Source organism: Silurus meridionalis, chromosome 5 (genome assembly GCF_014805685.1).
Source record: "Silurus meridionalis isolate SWU-2019-XX chromosome 5, ASM1480568v1, whole genome shotgun sequence".
NCBI classification, from domain to species: domain Eukaryota; kingdom Metazoa; phylum Chordata; class Actinopteri; order Siluriformes; family Siluridae; genus Silurus; species Silurus meridionalis.
The window spans coordinates 18,125,528-18,148,073 of record NC_060888.1 but is presented as its reverse complement, the minus strand read 5'-3'; the positions used below and the strand labels follow the sequence as shown (position 1 = coordinate 18,148,073).

At 37.7% G+C, this 22,546-nt stretch overlaps 1 protein-coding gene across 1 annotated transcript; it reads left to right on the top strand.

The window, feature by feature from the left end:
* Positions 1-3,367: 3,367 nt before the first annotated feature.
* Positions 3,368-19,319, top strand: loxl3a (lysyl oxidase-like 3a). Its single transcript, XM_046850550.1, has 14 exons — positions 3,368-3,588; positions 4,647-4,929; positions 5,209-5,372; positions 7,497-7,702; positions 10,050-10,239; positions 10,511-10,691; positions 10,933-11,087; positions 11,478-11,648; positions 15,988-16,147; positions 16,260-16,503; positions 17,447-17,562; positions 17,815-17,951; positions 18,302-18,413; positions 18,558-19,319. The coding sequence occupies exons 2-14, from the start codon at positions 4,650-4,652 to the stop codon at positions 18,629-18,631; spliced, it is 2,190 nt and encodes a 729-aa protein (XP_046706506.1). The 5' UTR covers positions 3,368-3,588; positions 4,647-4,649; the 3' UTR covers positions 18,632-19,319.
* The last annotated feature ends 3,227 nt before the right edge of the window (positions 19,320-22,546 follow it).

The window sequence follows — 22,546 nt, the reverse complement described above, 5'->3', positions numbered from 1 at the left end:
ATAGTTTATACAGTAGCAAAATCACTGGTTCCACGCTGGATGAAAGAGAGAGGCAAAAGTGCTCCAAGCAGAGCTTTCTTTATTTACTTTTGTTTTCACCACGGCGCTTTTCTTTCCAGTGCTCAAGCTGGGGCTCACCCACACACTCGTGGTAAGGGACACTTTTTTTTCATCTTGACCTCCCTTGGCGCCCACTCACTCCATCATGCATGCTTTTTCTCTTTAGCGCTCGCCTGTTTCCACGTGGACCGGCACACCTTTTCCTTTGCTTAAGTCCACTCGCCGGCCAGCACGTCTTTCACCGGCGCCCGCCCTGTGCTCAGTCACCGTTCATCAACACTGCCACTCTTTTCTGATTGGTGGCTCTCTCCCTGAGGCTGGGGTCTCTACTCTTTAGTGGCGTCGCCGAACTGAAACACAACGCACTGATTGGACTCATCAGCTGCAGGTGTTGGTTACCGTTTGTTCCATTTAGCTCCGCCCTTCACTTGCTCATCGCTGACACACACAGTACCCCCAATGCCCGACTCAGGCCAGGGAACCGTTGGGCCTGAGCTTACACCCCCAAAGAAGCTGATGGAAAGTGCTCCAAGTAGTGAGTGGGTTGGTAAGTTTGGTGGAGCAGGAGAGGGGAAATGAGAGGGAGAGAAACTGTCTTTCCTTGCGTACACCGCCATCTATACTTCCCTGGAGAGGCGTGGCAGACAGTGAAGTGCCAGTTTTCGCCACTGGTCTCATCTCGCTGAACAGGTCGCAGGTGGCGTCAGTGGTAGCTGCAGCACTCCTCCTTGGCCTGGTCCTGCTCCCTCCGCCAGTGAAGTCTCCCTGGCATCATACCCCTCTTCCAGCATGGGGTTTCGGCACCACTGTAGCAAATTCACTGGTTCCGGCTGGAAGAAAGAGAGACAGACAAACGTTCACCTAACAGAGCTTTCTTTATTCACTTTCATTTTTTACTACAGTCTCGAAGGTTGGGCCCCTTTCAAGCTTGACGTACGCTGGCACTCTCTCGTGGATCGGCCCGCATTTCTCTGGTGTCCACCCGTCTCACTCGCTATCGTACGCTTTCACTTTCTACCGCCCACCTGAGTTTTTTCTCAAGGACCAGCACACCTTTCCCCTGCATCCGCCTGAGTGCACTCCCCCGCTGGCACGTCTTCTACCAGCGCCCACCCGTGCTTAGTCCCTGTATAGCGTCCCTTTCACTTGTCAGAAACAGAGCGCACTGTTTAGTCTCATCAGCTGCAGGTTGCTTGCCACCCGGATCTGCTCTCCACTTGCGCTGACACACACGTGTATATATATGTGTGTGTGTGTGTGTGTGTGTGTGTGTGTGTAAATACAGGTGCATCCCAATAAATTAAAATTAGAATATCATTAAAAAGTTGATTTATTTTAGTAATTCAATACAAAAAGTGAATCTAATATTTTATAATAATGAAAACCCAAAATTCAGTATCTCAGAAAATTTAAATATTGCGAAAAAGTTTAATATTAGAGACTTGTGGTGTCATACTCTAATCAGCTAATTAAATCCAAACACCTGCAAAGTTTTCTTGAGCCTTAAAATGGTGTCTCAGTCTGGTTCAGGGAAAACAGCTGACTTGACAGTTGTCCAGAAGACGATCACTGACACCCTGCACATGAAGGGTAAGACACAAAAGGTCATCGCTAAAAAAGTTGGCTGTTCACAGATTGCTGTATCCAAGCACTTTAATGAAAAGTTGAATAGAGGAAAAAAAAATGGGGTAGAAAAAGGTAGAACATACCCATTCACGAATTTGGGGAGATTCATAATGAGTGGACTGCAGTTGGAGTCAGTGCTTCAAGAGCCACCATGCAAAGACGTATCCATGTGCTACAACTGATGCATTTCTTGTGTAAAGTCACTCCTGAACCAGGGACAATGTCAGAGGTGTCTTACCTGGGCAAAGGACAAAAAGGGCTGAACTGTTGCTCAGTGGGCCAAAGTCGTCTTTTTGGATGAAAACAAAGAAAATTTTGCATTTCATTTGGAAATCAAGGTTCCAGAATCTGGAAGAAGAGATGAGAGGTACAGAATCCAAGTTGCTTAATGTCCAGTGTAAAGTCTGCACAGTTGGTGGTATTTGGGGAGTCATGTCATCTGCTGGTGTTGGTCCACTGTGTTTTATTAAGTCCAAGGTCAGCACAGCCATGGAAGTTTTAGAGCACTTCATGCTTACCTTTGCTGACTAGCTTTATGGAGATGCTGATATTATTTTCCAGTAGGATTTGGCACCTGCCCACACTGCCAAAAACAAGAAAAATTGGTTAAATGACCATGGTGTTTTTGACTGGCCAGCAAACTCACCACACCTGAACCCTATAGAGAATCTTTGGGGTATTGTCAAGAGGAAAATAAGAAACAAGAGACCAAAAAATGCAAATGAGCTGAAGGCTCAAGGCTGATAGCACGCTGAATTGAGGCAGTAATTAAAGCAAAAGGAGCCCCTACCAAGTATTGAGAACATATACAGTAAATAAACATAATTTCCAGAAGCCCAACAATTGACTAAAAATGTTTTATTTTGATTGGTCTTATGAAGTATTAAAATTTTTTTTAGATGAGTCTAATGTTTTGATGAATTGGTGGGTTTTTGTTAATTGTGAGCCAAAATTATCAAAATTAATAGAAATATACACTTGAAATATTTCAGTCTGTGTGGGATGAATCTATATAAGATATGAGTTTCACTTTCTGTATTGAATTACTAAAATAAAAGAAAACTTTTTAATGATATTCTAATTTATTGAGATGCACCTGTATGTGTTTGTGTGTGTATGTGTGTATTGGGCAATACAGGTGAATTGTGAATCATTTCAAATTATAATTTAAATTATTAGAACAACCTAATTTACAAATGTATTTAAAATTAACCTAAAGAGAACTGTGATCGCACATTCATTCATATTTACTGTAGATGGATCATTGTTGATGTGGTTAAAAGTGCTGTTATTAGTATATTATAGTATTTTGAAGCATTTTGTTGTCATTTTGTGATATTAACATTTGCTGATTGATAGCTGTAGTGGACTTGCAACAATTTGCCCTCTAGTGGACTAACTGTGAATAGCTCATTTCTACCTTTAATTGTTTTACCGTCCAATTAACAAGGCAACAAGATCATATTATTTAGAGCACAGACCATTCATTTGGAGGGAGCCGATCAAAAGCTTTAGTTCCAGACGTGCTAAGCCTAGTGCACTAAATCACTGAAAAGAATTTCCATCACTAACACAAACACAGTGCAGGCTACGCCTCCCTCTTTGGAATCTGTTGAAAGTAGGCAGTGGGGACTCAGCGAACTTCTCACCACAATCCCAGACCAACCTCTGTCTCCAATCAGCTCTCTCTCTCTCTCTCTCTCTCTCTCTCTCTCTCTCTCTCTCTTTCTTTCTTTCTCTCTCTCCCTCTCTCTCTCTCTCTCTCTTCTTCTTCTTCTTCTTCTTCTCTCTATCTCTCTCATTCCTGTTCCTGAACAAAGTTCCTGAACAGAGTGTACAGAAAGCTCCTTTTGTGCCATTAAGAGAAACTGGGCAAGTGTGAAGCTGTCCCTATAAACCCAGGTAGGAGGAACTTAATGTTTTTCTGCTAATATTCTTCAAAAAGAAAGAGAAGAGCTTAAATAATTTGCTAAAACAGTCTCAGTATAATATTTGGATTGCATTCTTTTTCATTGGCAGCGTAGTAGCAGCTAGTGATTTAACAGATACAGCTGGAGGAGTCTAATTTAATCCAGTGGCTCAGCTGAGTCAGGAAAACTTTAGTGTAAGCTGCTTTACTTTGTTAAAAGGAAGTATGTTACTTTTATTGTTATGTTACATTTATCATGAATGAACTGAATTTATGATATGATCCAGGACAACATATAAAGACAATTCATTAACTAATCTAAAAATTATTTTGCCAACATTTCTGTTCTCTGCATTTGCTTGAGTTAAATAAATTAGACATTGAACATTCATTGAAACTCCATATGCAACAAATACAGTCAATTGTAGATACACACAGATTTGGTGAAATGTTGAGCCTAAGCATATAAGTGCATTATATTGCATGCTACAATATTTTATTTCAATCACTTGTAGAGGAAACTGGTGCACTGCTCTTTTACTGCTCCACTTTTTCTGAAAATCCGTATTATGTATGAAAATATTTTATTTCACATTTTTTATCTATAATCTGACTCCTGTTGGTCAGTAGAAAGCTGGTGTGTGTGTGAATTTTCAGGAATAACTCTGAGGAGCCCCCATTATAAAAGAGTGTGCAGTGTAGTTTTTATTATTATTATTTACAATGTTACCAATAATATATTCAATATTACCAATAATAAATGTTTCTTTTTTCTCTTGATTTTTGTTTTGGAAAATCACTTTAAAGATGTAACAAGTCTGATATTTATGTTGTTTTATTTCTGTCTTTATACCTTAAAAACCTGCATAAGAGTGTGCATAAGAGTTTTTATATCCACTGTCTGTTAATATTATGTAGTTTTAATTTTAATGATATTAAAGGATGAACATTATTAATATGTAACTGTGCATAATTGTGTTGTAAGGAGGTACTGCTGATATGCAGATTACTGATTATCTTTAAAATATTCTCTATCCTTGTTTTGCTTTAGACCATGGTAAATGTTTGGGATGCAGTGCTGATACTGAGTTGTGTATGGATCCCCTCCAGCTTGTGTCAGACTGTCTCTCCTCAATCTGGCAAGCTAAAGTTCCGTCTTGCTGGCTACCCGCGTAAACACAACGAGGGCCGGGTGGAGATGTTCTATAACAGCGAGTGGGGCACAATCTGTGACGATGACTTTACTCTGACTAATGCCCATGTGCTCTGTCGCCATCTAGGATTTGTGAATGCTATCAGTTGGTCACATAGTGCCAAGTACGGAGCAGGCACAGGTTGGTGGAACAGTTGCTGATTCCCTTTGTGATTTTGAAATGAGGACACAGTATGAATATTGAAATTTGTATTTATACACTGTGGTGAAAAAATTTGAATTTTAGATCAGTAAAAACTGACTGTTTAAAAATAAAGCTTAAAGTCAAAATTTGCTTTGCAAACTTGCTTGTACCGAAGTACTGTTGAATTCTCAGATCTGTTCTCCTCTGTCCTTGTTTCCACTTGGCTTGCAGTATTAGCATGCTCATTAACTGTGCTCCACTTCACTGTCTCTGCAGGTAAGATTTGGCTGGATAATCTAATATGCAGAAACTCTGAAAGCAGCATTGAGAATTGTGTGTCTCGAGGGTGGGGCAACAGTGACTGCACTCATGAGGAGGATGCAGGGGTTGTCTGTAAAGATGAGAGGCTACCTGGGTTTTTGGAAGACAACATCATTGAGGTAAGCTGAAGGCAGGGTGTGACTGTATTACAAAGGAACTGTCCTTAGAATTCCCAGACGCCAAGACAACTATATATGCAGTTGTTGATAGATGTAGGACCTGTATGTTTCCAACCTGAAAATAGACATTGAGACATTGGGATAAATAGATCATTCAAACAGTCATTTATTTATTTATTTATATTTAAAAAAAATTACAATTCAATAAAATCTATAGGGAAAGTTAGTAAATGTGCTGCTGACATCAAATTGAAGTTCGAAAGACAAGTACATTGTGCTACAAAAGGTTTTTTTGTCTTTATGGTCTTTTCTTGCTAGAAACCAATTATTGTGCTTCAAACCAAGCAATCTGAATTAATTAAAGCAATGACTCAGATTCTGTATAAAAGAATACAATGGGACGAGTTCTATCAAAGCAATGTCATTATCTGAAAGCTGGAAGTATTTTTTTCTTACAGAAAAATGTTTTTTCATTGTGTCTTTTACTTTTGTTACTCTTAATGTTATTCATGTAGGTTATTTGATCAAAATTCACTACGGTTCATTTTTTAATTTTCATTTGTTTTCCTGAGCCTTTGTAATGATCAATCGATTTTGCTTTCTGTGACATGAACTAACATTGTTCTTTCCTCTTTCATGCTCTCTCTCTCTATCTCTCTCTCTCTTTCTCTCTCTCTCCCTCCATGAATTTTCAACTCTTTTCTTAGCTAACCTCTACAGGATTGGGTTTCAAAATGTAGAGTAGAGCACTGAGAATACTTTTTGCTAGTACACGCTGTGCAAGCTGTTGCAGCCTCTGCAGGAAATTTACTTCTTATGGTCTGGCTGCTTGTGGACTGACTTCACATCCTCACATCAGACGGATAGTGTAGAGGTGGGGGTGGGGGGGATCAGGCTGCCAAACAGCTCCTTGAACTTTTGACTTTTTATAGATTTCAGGTAGGTATTTATCATAAATTCTAAAGACAATTTAAAATTGTATTTTATAATGAGAAGTATCACTAAATGGGCATAAACACAAAATGGGGAAAGTGGTTACCACCAACTGAGAATTCAGTACCAAGCCACTCACAAACAAATAAACACATTCACCCACACACAAATGCACACTCATAATAACACAGAAACAGATGTACAGGGAAAGAAAGAGGTTCCTTATTTTGTACTCTTCACTGAGGACAAGAATACATAGCACTAAATCAACAGATGTGTGTGTGTGTGTGTGTGTGTGTGTGTGTGTGTGTGCGTGTGCGTGTGCGTGTGCGTGCACTTACGCACATGAAGACACATCTGGAGTTCTCACATATTTTCACAGTTCTCATTTTCTGAAGCTAACTTCAGTGATGTACACGTCTTTTTTAAGTCCAGTTTCTCTCTCTCTCTCTCTCTCTCTCTCTCTCTCTCTCTCTCTCTCTCTCTCTCTCTCTCACTCTCTTTCTTACACACACACACACACACACACACACACACTCACACACACACACACACACACACACACTACTAAATTGTAGTTAGTAGAAACTGTAATTTTCTGAGAAAATACTACACACAAAACAGATTGACAAAATGTGGAATACGTTTTTAAGAATGGTCTTAGATATTCCTACGACCGCATGCTTCATTTTCTTTGATGTGGTTTTATCTCATTATAGGTTAAGTGGGTGATCAGATACATGTATGAAAAATGTATGTAGTGCCTTTAAAAGAGTCTTGTTCAAAATGTTGGAATATTGGAGAATAAGCATGTCTGTCCTTTTTTTATTAGATTTAAATTTAACAAATCCTAATATTATTAAACATTATTGTACCACAACAGTATTGCTGCTTTTGTTTTACAAGGAAATTTATCATTTATCAATTTATTAAAGATAGATCTGTTCCTTAAACATTCCTTAAGTCCCAGCTAATTATTCATATATTTATCATAAAACATATTTTTCATATGCTACTATAAATTATTTAAAAATATACAATATACTTATATATAAGTAATTAAATTTTCAACAATGCGCGTTTATAGCAAAGTAATTTGCATGTCTATTGTTATAAAAATCCATATATTTAGAGCTTGTGCTGCTATGTACCACAAAATACTAGTCTTAGCAACAAAGCTGTGTGTTCCAGATGCAGGTGAATGAAAACAGGTTGAAAGAGATCCGCTTGCATCCTATTAGTGACCAATTGCCTACTACTGAGGGTGTGGTGGAGGTGAAAGTTAAAGAAGGTTGGGTTCACATCTGCAACATCGGCTGGACAACCGAAAACTCCCGTGTAGTCTGCGGAATGATGGGGTTTCCCTCAGGCAAGATCATGGCAAAGAGGACACACAGGTATGAGCTCTAATACTACATGTGGGTACTCAGGATGAGTATTTTTCTCCTTGACCATACTGAACATAAGGAAACCTAGAAATATATGTAACCTAGAACTTAGGTTATGGTCAACTGGAAACCTACCTTTAAATTATATTAAATGTGCTATATTGTCAAAAGAGTGTCCAATTCTCATAGTGATCTTAGGCGCGTGTATAGTTATTTGGCCATGGACATGTATTTCATGAACACCCAATGCACAGTTCTTGTGCTAATGTAGACTTCAGATGCAATTTGGTAAACTCTGTAGTAAGTGATTAAAAATAGGTTGAGTTATTTACAAGCTCATAAGCTTATATGCTAAGCACATGTATGCTTTTTCTAAAATTGTCATTGCTGCTAGACACTTCCATTTCACCATAATAGCACTTAATGTTGATTGGGGCAGATTTTGCGGGGCAGAAATACCACAAACTGGCACCCTAGGGCAGCAAAATTAAAGTAACTGAGATTTTCACTATGACCCATTCTACTGCCAATGTTTGTTTGTGAAGATTGCATAGAAGGGACTGCAGTGCTTGATAAATTTTGTAATTAAGAGTGGTGTCCATGTTGTTATACCATATAGTGCAGTGGTCCCCAACCCCGGGTCGCGGACCGGTACCGGTCCGTGGGTCAATTGGTACCGGGCCGCATGGAAAGAATACATAACTTACATTATTTTCGTTTTATTTATTATCTGATACTAAACGATGTTTTATTTTGGAAAATTAACGGATTCTTTCCGCCATGTCTGTCTATGACTGTGTGAATATGTGAGCATGGTGCTTTGTGATAAACTGGTTATCTCATTCATGGTGCATTCCTACCCCATTGATAGTATTACCGAGATAATCTTAAGATTCACTGTAACCTTTACCAGGATAAAAAGATTACTAAATGTGAATGATTGAAAAAGTATATATATATTTTATCCTTTTGATTACTTGTTTTTGTCATTTTTAAAACATTTTGTCTAAACTTTGGTACAGCAAAGAAAGTTGAACATTGCATATGAGAGCGTGACAAACAAGGCACATGTATTGGGAATAATTATAGAAAGTGTTAAATGAATAGCTGGTGGCTGAGGGAAACAGGAAGCAACCAAGAGAGTTCAGCTGCTGGCTGCTTTTGAGTATTACATATATTTAATCTTAGTCAATAAGTGAGTGTTTATCTTAATTTTAGTTCATCTATGAGTAGTTGCACAAAGAGCATATTATGTAATCGAAAAACATTCTGTTTAAGATAAGTGTTTATGTCTGCTTGTATACTGTAGAGTTCCTGTGAAAAACTTCATCTGCAATTAAAAAAAAAACCTGTCACATCCTGTAATAAAGCTTACTGGAATATAGACATAAACATGTAAATCCGGGTACTATCCTAGATTATTATTATTATCAGTTCTGATTCTGAGAGTTAATAAAATGGACCAACTTGATCATAAACCTTATATTGTTCTGATTAGATATCATTAGTATAAACATGGTCCTTGAAAGTTTATAACTTTTATCTGTGAGACCTCATGCCAAAGTCTTGCTGGAAGAATTAGTGCTTGAATGTATTCTTTTGCAGTTTATAGCTTGTCCATGAGTAATGAATTTGTATCGATTTCTGAAGTATTTTTCAACTCAATCCACAACCCCCCACCCCACCACACTCTTTGCAATCTGCCTGTCTTCCACTCTCTCTTTCTGTTTTGAAATTACAGTCCACGTCAGAGACACTTTTGCAGATTCGCACCAGATGGTGAAATGTAAGCAGAGAGTGCTGTGCTAGACAGACCATGTTCATGAGTGATATATTTGTGCGTAAATGCACAGGATGGAACCAGTGGGAAAAAACGAACAAAAATACAGAATTCAGCCAAAAATAGGCTGGTTGAGTTGATTAAAAGATAAGCTTACTAAAAAGGCACTATTGGTATATTGTTACAAAAAAAACAAGCCATAATTTAGAAAAATACATTTGCTGCTCTAGGACTAAGGTGCTACATAAACCAATATAAATTAACAAACACAAAACTAACTAGAACTAACAGTCCTGTACACAGGACATTACATAATGTGCACTTGTGCAAAACTCCTGAGAAATCTGCAAAGAAATGCTAGACTTTGTAATATTTTGATAATTGTATGGTCTGTGTTTCTTTTAAATCTTATCTTAACAAAAGTAACATTGACCATATTAGAGCCATATATACTATTTTAAAGTAATTTATAGTATGATATCTTCACTTACTATATAACTTTACATTTCCTAATAAACTTTTGAAAAATGGTAATGGGAAATAGCAGTTTTATTACATCCTGTTCGATATCCCTAGAAACAATAGTGTGTATAGGATTCACACTGTGGCCTGCAGTGGAAGTGAAGCTCATCTTTCGGCCTGTACCATGGAGTTCAGTAAGAATACTAGCAGCCCCTGTCCGTCTGGAGGCCCCGCTGCAGTTCGTTGTGTGCCTGGACCCCAGTTCGCTCAAGATCAGAAACACAAGAAAAAGCAAAACCGTACAGTAAGCTAAAATTTGTTGCCTTTTGAAGGAATAGTGACCACTGTAGGAAATAATTGCACTAGCAGGCTCTCTTAAAGCTCTGAATATGTTTAATCGTACTTGTGTTAAAAGCACATAGTGTAGGAGTGTTTATTGAAAAATATCAGACTGTGATTTTGGTAAAATAAAATACTTTTACTGCTCTTTTGCAGTAAATCATCAAGCAATAAACTAGTTATAATAATGACTAAAGGTATAACAGTAACAAAGTTCATTCTTTTCTCGCTTTCAGACTAAGATACGTCTAAAGGGTGGAGCAAAGACAGGGGAAGGCCGGGTGGAGGTGCTGAAAGGCTCTGTGTGGGGTACAGTGTGTGATGACCTCTGGAACCTGCAGTCAGCTAGTGTGGTATGCAGAGAATTGGGCTTCGGTACAGCAAAAGAGGCTCTGACTGATGCACGCATGGGCCAAGGTGGATTTCACTGAGCACATATCTTTTAGATTGGACTGAAAGTATTTTACCATTATAGGCTGTTATAATGAAAAACTAAGTATATTGTTATGAGCTTTCTGTTTAGAGCATGCCTGCATGAGAAACTAATAGAAGGTAATTCTGTGCAAACATATTAGCGTGTATCATTATGGGTGTTGTTGCCTTTTGCTCATATGATAGTCAGAAAATGTAATATTGTGCAATGATAACCTGACCGTAGGCACAGGACCCATCTACATGAATGAGGTACGATGCCATGGGAATGAGAAGAGCTTGCGGGATTGCCCTCATAACAACATCACTGCTAAGAAGTGCAAACACACAGAGGATGCCTCAGTCAAGTGCAATGTCCCTTACATGGGTTTTGAAAAAAAGGTCAGAATTTTTACGTACATTAGAGTATTACTTTAGTTTTAAAAATAAAGTAGCTCTTTATTTTTGACTTTACATGTGTGAAAGCAAATACTTTTTTTTTTTTAAAGATTAATATGGTATAACATGCTTTTAGATTATGCTTAGCATTTGTTGGATCTATATTATATTTAGTTTATGTATTTTAAAAACATAATAAAAACATAATAAAAATAAAAATAAAATTAAAATAAAAGCAAAAGTGATGATTACTGCACTATAACTTATAGAATCGCCCAATGATATTTCATGGATGCACTAGCTGGTGAATTTAAATGACTGTTAATGGCCACCAGACTGAACTGCTTTATACTTTTCTCTACTCTTTGCTGTTTGTCACTAAACTCATCACAGATCCGTCTGACTGGAGGCCGAACGCAGTTGGAAGGCAGAGTGGAGATTTTGGCCAATAACACTGATATTTCAGGGGAGTGGGGCTTGATCTGTGGTGATGACTGGACTTCTCGCGAGGCCATGGTGGCATGCAGGCAGCTGGGACTGGGACATGCCAGCAGTGGCCTCAGAGTAAGAATTCCCTAAATGTCAAGGGCATGAGCATTATATTATAGATATCCGTGCTTACAAATATTTTGGACAGCTTTTGGCAAAAGTGAAACGTTTTGCATCAACCTTTTGAAAGATGATCTTACTAAAAATTAACAGTTTTATATATCAGTGTCTTAAAAGCATAGAATTGCCACATTGAGCCATATACAGTGCCCTCCACAATTATTGGCACCCCTGTTTAAGATGTGGTCGTGGACTTCAAAAAATTCTCCTTTTTTTTAAAACAACATAGAACCCAAATGCAAAAAGAGAAAATCCAACCTTTATTTAAGTACATTACTTTGGTGGTAAAAATCACACATTTAGAAAAAAAACTTGAAATCATGTGTGCCACAATTATTGGCACCCCTGATGTTAATACTTTGTACAACCTCCTTTTGCCAACAAGACAACACTTAATCTCCTCCTATAACATTTCACAAGATTGGAGAACACAGAGAGAGGGATTTTTGACCATTCTTCTTTGCACAATCTTTCTAGATTGTCGAGAAAAATGTTTGAAATAACCTTATCTAGAGTGTGTTTTAATCCAACTAATATCCATCCAATAAATTGACCTAATAATTAGTATAGAACCTATTAGATACAATAGAAGTAGCTTGATTAAAACCTATTTTAGCTTCTGTGTTTTAATTAGTCTCATGCAGTCTACGTACTCCAAGTATAATTCACAATAGCGATCAGATTTTAATAGAGTAGAGCAGAGTCTGACTGGTGTTAGGAGTGTGTTGGATAGACAAGAAAGAACAACATACAAGGCTTAAGCATGTTTATTGTGCAGAGAAGAGGTGAGATTTACGATGCTTTTAGTGAAGAATGCTCCTGAGAGATGTCCCAGGATGTCTGTAAGTTGGAGCTGAATAAAAGAAACAAACAGAGATCTCAATAACTAAAAACATACAATTAATATGTGCATGTAACAACAGAAGTAATAAACTTACAATCATTATAGTTGTGAAGCTAGATACATTAAGCAACAGTCAGTTCAGATAATATAAATTAACTATGACCTATACACTAACATAACCACGTAGAATAATGTAGTTAAACATATACAAATAGACAATTTAAGTAAAATAATATAGCTTGATTTAATAAAAATGAAATAGCAAATAGCATTCTAAAAGCAAAACACTTACACAGAGTAGATGTAGGGAAGATAAAGTAGGCCACAAAATGGTTGTCCACGCATAAAAACCTGAAAGCAGGAGGAAGCGGTGCCTGGCTGTACCAGAGGGGGTGAAAGTTGTATACACATTCTTTTCTTAAGTGACATAGAGAAAAGGCCATAAATAAGGGTAATGGGGGAGCAGGAAAACCCAAATATGGAATCCCAGGAAGGGGACTTTGCTAGGATGAAGAAAATAGAAAAAAAGTAAAGGTGTCATGTAACACCAGGGTATAAGAATGAGTGTGTGCAAAGTGTGTGTGCGCTTGATCATTCTGATGTGATGAAGCGACCACCTTCTATGGGCTCATCAGAACGTGTCTGGAATAAAGAAGTTTTTGCTTTTTCTCATCCAAGACTGAAGATTCTTTATTGGCTTTTGAGGTCCATTTCATTGTATTTTATTAAGTTAAGAGTGCTACATTGGGAATTAAGTGAAACAAAGAATCCACCCGTGATGTGTCTGCTCAGAGACGGGTTCTGAGTTCCGACAAGATCATCCAGTGTCCTGGGTCCTCTCTTATGCACTTTTCTTTTTAGCTCGCCCCACAGGTTTTCGATTGGGTTGAGGTCTGGGGACTGAAATGGCCATGGGAGGACCTTGAGTTTGTGACTGCTGAACCACTTTTGTGTCGATTTTGCCACATGTTTTGGATCATTATCCTGCTGAAAGACCCAATGACGACCCATGTTCAGCTTTCTGGCAGAGGCCATCAGGTTTTTATTTAAAATATCCTGGTACTTCAAAGCGTTCATAATGCCATGCACCCTAACAAGGTTCCCAGGGCCTTTGAAAGAGAAACAGGCCCACAGCATCACAGATCCTCCACCATACTTCACGGTGGGCATGAGGTGCTTTTCGGCATACTCATCTTTTGTTTTACGCCAGACCCACTTAGACTGTTTGTTGCCAAAAAGCTCAATCTTAGTCTCATCTGACCAAAGCACACGATCCCAGTTGAAGTCCCAGTACCGCTTAGCAAACTCCAGGCGTTTACGTTTGTGAGTGTTAGTGAGAAAAGGCTTTTTCCTTGCATGCCTCCCAAACAGCTTGTTGGCATGTAGAGAGCGTCTGATGGTTGTTTTGGAGACTCTGTGACCCCAAGATGCCACTCTTTGATGCAATTCTGTGACGGTGAGCTTGGGAAATTTTTTTACTTCTCTTACCATCCTCCTCACTGTGCGTTGTGGCAAGATAAACTTGGGACCTCTTCCAGCCTTGTTTGTCACTGTTCCAGTTGTTTTAAACTTCTTAATGATTCCTCTGACTGTAGATACCGGCAAGTTAAGGCGAGTGGCTATTTTCTTGTAGCCATTGCCTGACTTATGAAGGTCGACACACATCTGCCTTACTTGAATGGTGTGTTCTCTTGTCTTTGCCATGTTGACAAATGGGTAAGAGAATTAGGCCTCTGTGTCACGTCATATTTATACCCCAGGGACACAGGAAATCATGAATTACTAATTAAAAGTCCCTAGATACCCTGACCAACCTTAGCAACTACAGAAAAATATATTTAAAAAAAAAAACTATAAAATTTTTCAGAGGAATTGTTAGGGGTGCCAATAATTGTGGGACACGATTTCAAGTTTTTTTTTTTTTCTACATGTATGATTTTTTTTACCACCAAAGTTATGTACTTAAATGAAAGGTTGGATTTTTCTCTTTTTTTGCATTTGGGTTCTATGTTGTTTTTAAAAAAAGGAGAATTTTTAGAAGTCCACGACCACATCTTAAACAGGGGTGCCAATAATTGTGGAGGGCACTGTATAATCTGTACAGGGAGGGAGTTGCCAGGACACTGTATTGGCTTCAATGCATTAAATAAACAATGTAAACATACCAGGAGTTGCTGTGTGTAACATGCTGAGACTTTAGGTTTATTTCAGGATAAGAAACAAATCACATACAGACAATGGTGTAATACAAAGTGCATTTGTGGATTCAAGCTGTGGGCTGACAGGTTCCAGATGCAGCAAGGATAGACTCAAACTTTCAGATGTACAATAAGGCTGTCCTTTCCACAACTTGGAAGTTAAAATGCCTATTATAACATATATAACTATATAAATCGTGTGTGTGTGTGTGTGTGTGTGTGTGTGTGTGTGTGTGTATATATATATATATATATATATAAATCCTCATACGACGTCAAAAAATGTATTGTGTTGCTTGCAAACAAGAACTATAATTCATAGCTCATAATTCATTTAGGAGGACATTGAAAATGTTTGGTACTTGTAGACAGTAGAAATCATAGATGCCAGATCATTGTTTATGATTTGTATGCTGCTGTACTGATGCTGTTATTCTGTGATTAAAATGCATTCGGGGAACTTTGAATCATCAAAGATCAAAGATTTCATTTGGGTAAATGATGAGATATTTATTTTACTTTCAACCATTTGCACTCTAGACTTTATGAACACTTCTAATGATAATGTATTCAGTGATGTTTATACTAAAGTGAGCAGTTATCAAGATAAATAGGAAGATTACAAATATTGCAATTGTGTCAGTAAGATAGTGGAGCCATTTCTGTTCTCTTGGCAAGATAAACAGAATGAACTGATTCATGGACAACAAATCAAAAATATCATAATTATTTAAAATGAATCTATTAATTACCTGTTATTCTTTGAAATAGCTGAGCATGACCTTGTGTAAACAGAATTGTAATCTAATTTATATTCACTATATTGTCATCGTGTAGCTCAGTGAATAGACCTTGCAGTCAGAATCCATGTGCAGATCCATATGGTCAGGGGCACAACAGCCCTTGAGAGCAGAGTAGCAATATGTGTTGCCGCCAGATGGAGCACTAGGGAGGCCATGGAGGCCTTGAGTCATCTAGTCCCTGGCTATGCCCTGCATGCAAACACAATCATAAAGGACTGCTGTATGAATAAGAATTTCAATCCCTCAATAAACTAAAAACATACCATACAGTTTGTTTTTGTAGATAAGAAAGTGTATAGAATATATACACCATAAACCTGTAATCCAGTAACACATGATAGAAACACCTGCAGGATCTGTCATTATCAGACCGCTTATGAACCCTCATTATAGTAATAGGTCTGTCTAACTCTTTGTACTGTCATTATAACATCCTTTGTGTTTCGAAGGAAACGTGGTACTGGGACAGCAGTAACGTGACTAAGATGGTGATGAGTGGGGTAAAGTGTCGTGGAGATGAGATGACTCTGACTGAGTGTCAGCACCATAGTGTTTTCAGCTGTAAGAGGGCAGGATCTGCATTTTCCGCTGGAATTATCTGCACAGACTGTAAGTAATATGTACGCTGACTAATCTACACGAAAGTATGCCCAGTAAGAGAGAAATGACTTTTGAAGTTTCTAGAAGTTTGAATATAATATACATCTTCCACAATCCTCAGCGGCATCAGACCTGGTCCTTAATGCCCCTCTCGTGGAACGTAGTGTCTATATAGAAGACCGGCCACTGCATTTGCTATACTGTGCAGCAGAGGAAAACTGTCTCTCCAAATCTGCAGCCTATGAAAACTGGCCATATGGACAAAGGCGTCTTCTTCGCTTCTCCTCAGAGATCCATAACGTAGGCCAGGCTGACTTCCGTCCACGCTTGGGCCGTAGTTCCTGGGTGTGGCATGAATGCCACAGGTAAACATGCATACGGATAAACAGCACTGCTTGTTCGTTACTATTTTCCAGTGATGGTCAATGTGATATAACAGCCCAGTCTCACAGCATTTCGTAATATAGTTACAAAATGTATTCTATTGTTTCGTGTTCATTGACACAAATTTCCCTCTTTTTTTCGTGTCACTGAGGACGACTTTCTGTGCAATGTATTTCAATGGGAAGTATTTTTGATGCCTCCGCCAAAGTTTTCTTTCTGCCACTGGATACCACAGATGTGGTGGTGTTGTTTTTCTCATGTTATTATTAATTTATTAATCTTCAAGCACTAATAATTAAACGTTCAAACAGAAGATTATATCCTTGTTTTATTGCTTTATATTCAGTAAGCTCATTATTATAAACCATTCTCAGTGGTTTGTTCCAGTCAAAATACAGTAAATGTATTCTCCCGGTTAATTAAGGAGACTGCAGTAATTACAGATACACATATATTACAGTATAACCCTAACCATATATTGTCTACCTTATTTTCTTTATAAAAATGGGGAAAAATATTATCCATGTCATTTCTGTCAGTATTACCCATGATCCTCTGCCTATCCGTTGCTATGGAGACTGAAGCAGTCGTGCTCAGTGACACGAAAAAAGAGGGAAATTTGTGTCCATGAACACAAATCAATAGATTAAGTTTGTGACTATATCACAAAGTGCCATGAGTCTGTGTTGTATATAATTGACAAATACAATAATAGAAGAAAATCGTATTTAAATTTGCTTCTGTAAAACATACATGTTTAGTACTACATAATGATCTATTTATGTTTGGGGTATTTTATATGGATTTTGAATAGGATTTAAAATTAATTGTGTGTAGTTTCATACCTGGAAATGGTGAGGGCAGAAATACGTCCTGCTGTAATTTCACCTGCTACACTAACTACGTGTGCGCTACCCCTACCAGGCATTATCACAGCATGGATATCTTTACCAACTACGACCTGCTGGATCTCAATGGCACAAAAGTGGCAGAAGGTCACAAAGCCAGCTTCTGCCTCGAGGACACAGAATGTAATGAAGGTAAGGCAGGGGTTATGATTATGGTGCGCTTGATATGCAGAGGCCTAGTCTGCACATCTGGATCTGTTTTTGAATATTTATGAGTGTAACAGTGTTAACGGCAGCTGAATTCTAAATCATCAGGATACGCACAATGCCATGAAGGGTGACACAATCCACATATCAAATGACCCATTTGTACCATGGTAGGACATTTTTAGATTACATGTCTACAAAAAATAAGAAGCATATGGTTTAACTTTATTGCTGCAGGTGTTACAAAACAATACGAGTGTGCCAATTTTGGTGAACAGGGCATCACAGTTGGCTGCTGGGACACGTACAGACATGATATAGACTGCCAGTGGATTGATATCACTGATGTTAATCCCGGGAACTACATACTGCAGGTAGACAGAGCATTATCTGTTTTAAAATATCACTGCCTAACAAAAACATTTATGAAATGCAGAAACACACTGTAATGGCAAGGGAAGAAATCTGTCACATGCAAATACATGTTTAGAGACTGCACTCTTGTGGCAGACTACAACAGCACAGCAAATTTACAGCACATAGCAAGCTTTACAATCATAGTTTTCATTCCAGGAAAGTAAAGACTGTAAAAAAAAAAAAAAAAAAACGTTTATTTGAACTGATATAGCTATCTTAAAATTAAAAAGACACACTTTGAATTATTTTATTTATTCTTATTCTTCCAAAAATATATCAATAATTGTATTGATTTTGTCTCTCACAGGTTGTACTAAACCCGAATTTTGAGGTAGCAGAAAGTGACTTCACCAATAATGCCATGCGCTGCAACTGCAAATACGATGGGCATCAAATCTGGCTGCATAAATGTCACTTAGGTATATACTAACCCTATTTGTATTGACCTGCATGTTCGGATTTTTTTCAAGACATTTCTCCACTGACAGGTTCATGATTTATCTTCCTTATGTGGTGCATTTTAACACCACACTTATAACATTTATTTAATGTTTTGTTTTTAGGTGATTCATACAGTGAAGATGCAGAGAAGGAGTTTGAACTTTATCCTGGTCAAATGAATAATCAGATCTTATAACACCAGTCACCTGAAACTGCTTTCAAATGCTATGAGAAAAAACTTCATAATATACTCAACTATTTATTCTTACGGAATACTTTTTTATTATAGCTGTCCATCAAAACCTAATTAGAGCTATTTCTATCAACATTTGAGGAGATCTGTAGATTAGAAACTCTTCAGCTTACAAAGTGATTTGAGAGCTAGTTTATAGCCCACATTCAAACCCAGGACCAGTTCAACAATAGACTTAAATTAGCCAGTTGTCCGAAAAGAGGAAATAGCTGAACGGAGCAGCCCAGTTTAGTACTTTAACAATCTTTTTTTTTTTAAAGAATAATAAATCTCTTATAAATGTTGATCATGGATGCATTTATTTAAAAGAATATGCCTTGAGCATATTTTTAACAAAATGCTTAAAGTATGCTTAGTCATCATGGTTAAATAAACTAAGTTTATATTAGCTTTAAAAAAGTGGATATTACTTTTTCAGGAGGGCAGGGACACTCTAGCCATGTTTATTACATTTCACAAGGAATGCATTTACACCCCAAAGCACACTGTTTATTTAAATCAAAGTGCAAACCACAGAAAGAAAAGTTACCAAAACACAAGACTAAATGGTTGAGGTCATCGTATGTTTGGTGTTGTGAGCTTTAGGGTGTGAAAGCAGATGTACAGAGCTTCGTTGTCAGTTTGCGTCATCAGTGTTTTCCACCAGCTGGTGAATTGACAGGGTGGCATTGTAAGGCTCCACCACTGTATCTGATACTTGGGGATATTATGTTCATAATGCGGTCAGGGTACTCCTCTCGGATTTTGCTGATGAGCAGGGTGCCCATGCCTGACCCAGTACCCCCACCCAGGGAGTGAGTAAGTTGGAAACCCTCTAGGCAGTTGCAGTTCTCAGCCTCCTTATGCACCACATCCAATACAGAATCTACCAGCTCAGCACCTTCTGTGTAGTGGCCCTTGGACCAGTTATTACCAGCACCACTCTTTCCATTTCCTTTTCCTATTTACAGAGCTACAGCAAGCAGGAAACAAAAGGCAAATTCACAAGAACACCATCAGAATAAACCCAAATTTGACCATACCAGATTTACTGGTTTGCCTCTGTATCTTAATAAAAAAGAAAATTGTGGACTGAAGAAAGAAAGTTAGAAATGTTATGTAATATTTATCAAAAACAAAGTTGTCTGGCCTGATAATTTGCCATGAAGTCAATAGTACATGTCTCCAAATCTATCTGCTCTCTGGAGAAAGAGAGCTTCATTAATCCCAAAGTAAAATTGTAATATCACAGCAGGCAGTTTACAGATATACAACAAAGTACAAGCAACAAGGTGAAGGAGAATATAAAGACTAAGTTAAAATTACAAGACCTCAATGAGAAAAATCTAAAACAAAGAGTGTGAAAGATATATAAAATTATACATTCTAAATAAACAATAAATACACACAGGAACTACTGCAACAGGCTGCCACTAGTGCAGTGCCATCTTGTGCCGTCCATTGGCGTTAAACATAGACAGAAACATATAAGACACATCTCTGGGCTTCAATTAAAGTTAACCGTGTAGGTATTCGGACAGCTTCTTCCTCTTCTTTCGGCTGCTACCATTAGGGGTAGACACAGCGGATCATCTGTTTCCATACTACCCTGTCCTCTACATCTGCCTCTTTCAAACCAACTACCTGCATGTCTTCCTTCACCACATCCATAAACTTCCTCCATACTCGCCATTCTCCTACGCATATACCCCATGTCCCTCCTCTGCACATGTCCTAACAATCTCAATCTATCCTCCCTCACCTGGTCCCCAAAACATCCTACATACACAGTCCCTCTAATAAACTCATTTATAATCCTGTCCATCTTAGTTACTCCTACTGAAAATCTTAGCATCACTTGCCACCTCCAGTTCCACCTCCAGTTCCTCCAGTTCCACCTCCAGTTCCACCTCCTGTCTGTTTCTCAATGCCACTGTCTCTAAACCATACAACATAGCAGGTCACCACAGTCCTATAAATTACACAGCCCACCACAGTCCTATAAACTTTACCTTTTATTCTTGCAGATACCATTCTGTCACAAATCACTCCTGCCCCTCTCCTCCACCCTGCCTTCACTTACTCAACACATTCTCAATTATTTTGCACTGTTGACCCACTTATTTAGACAGCGTGAGTGTAAAAATGTGCCAGGCTGAGGAAAACTTAGGTGGAGCCGGACCAGTTACAAGTGGCCATGTTAATAGCAGGGTATGCGCACAGGGCTAACCGCCATCAGCAGCTGAATTGTTTCATCATTCAGTGGCTATTTGGCTTCACATGACTTTTTACCACATGTGGGCTTTAATTCTGAACTCTGTAGCTGACAATATATTTGTTAAATGTTTTTAAAAATATTATACTTGCAAATTGCAAATTGCAAAAAAAAAAAAAGTTTAAGCCTGAAAAATCTGTGTTAAAAAGGCTTTAATTTTTTACCTTTGCACCAATTTGTTTGTAAATGAACGATGAATGAGGTTGTAATGTCAGAGTCATGGCTATTTATACCATCAAGGCAATCATTCAAGCCATTGGGCACTTTATCATGGGCCTGCTCATTTCAACGAAGATGAATTACTCTTTTGAGTTTTGCACCCTCAAGCACCACTCTCAATTTGTTTTTCTCCAGTAAATGTCACAATCTTATTTTCAAAGTGCATTATTACATTTACCTGAATGTCACTTGTATCATGTATAATAATTTTGGTTTATCCAAAGTTCACTAAATAAAAATTAAGTAGCCTATACATAATGTCCGCTTGTTCTTAACATCTGACAGAAAATCGAGGAATAGAATACATTAAATATAAAATGTTATTGTACACACTTTTTTATTGTACACATCAATCTTTTGGTCATTCTAAGACCACGAATTGGTGAAAAATATTAGTCACTGCTCTGCCTGGCAGACTGTGTTGCACTGCTGTAAGAAACATTACTGACCAAGAGAAGTTACAGAAAATGATGACAAATGAAAGCGAGTTATACATGCACATACATGTGCATCTCAATAAATTTGAATATCATTAAAAGGTTCATTTATTTTAGTAATTCAATAGAAAAAGTGAAACTTGTACAGTATATTATATAGATTCATCACATACAGACTGATATTTCAAGTGTTTATTTCTTTTAATTGTTGATGATTATGGCTTACAGCTAATGAAAACTCAAAATTCAGTTTCTCAGAGAAAATTAGAATATAGTGAAAAAGTTCAATATTGGAGACTTGTGGTGTCACACTCTAAACAGCTAATTAATTCCAAACACCTGCAAGGGTTTCCTCAGAGGTGGCAAAAGTCTTACTTAAGCAGAAGTACAGATACTCATGTTTGAAAATTCTCTGGTAAAAGTTGAAGTACTGACTCTGCTTTTTACTCAAGTTCAATAGCTTAAAATATTTAATCGCGCTGTACTAAATGTACCTTAAATTAATTATATATAAAAAATATTTTTAAAAAATTATTTTTGAATACTCTAATCAACATGGGCATGGAAAATTATAGATGCTTTAAGCAAATGCGTTTGTTATTCGTAAAACCTAACTCATAGAGCATGAAGACAAAATATTATTGTAAAAAGTTTTAAAGTAATTGTGGTGGTTTAAATTACGTAAATTATCAGGACACCAAACGGAACCTTTGATATGTTTCCACACGGACGGTTAATGAGGTGTAACCGGAGAAACTGCACCTCTTATAACTTTCATAAGGATTACATAAACAGATAATATTTTTTTTATGTGGATTTGTTTATTTAAAAGTAGAGTTTTATTTATTATGTCTGTGAGGCAAATATTTAGGGTGAGATTTAGGGTGTTTTATTTGTGTCTGAAAAAAAAGAGGAGAGAGAGCGCCCCCTGTCTTTTTTCTTTACTTT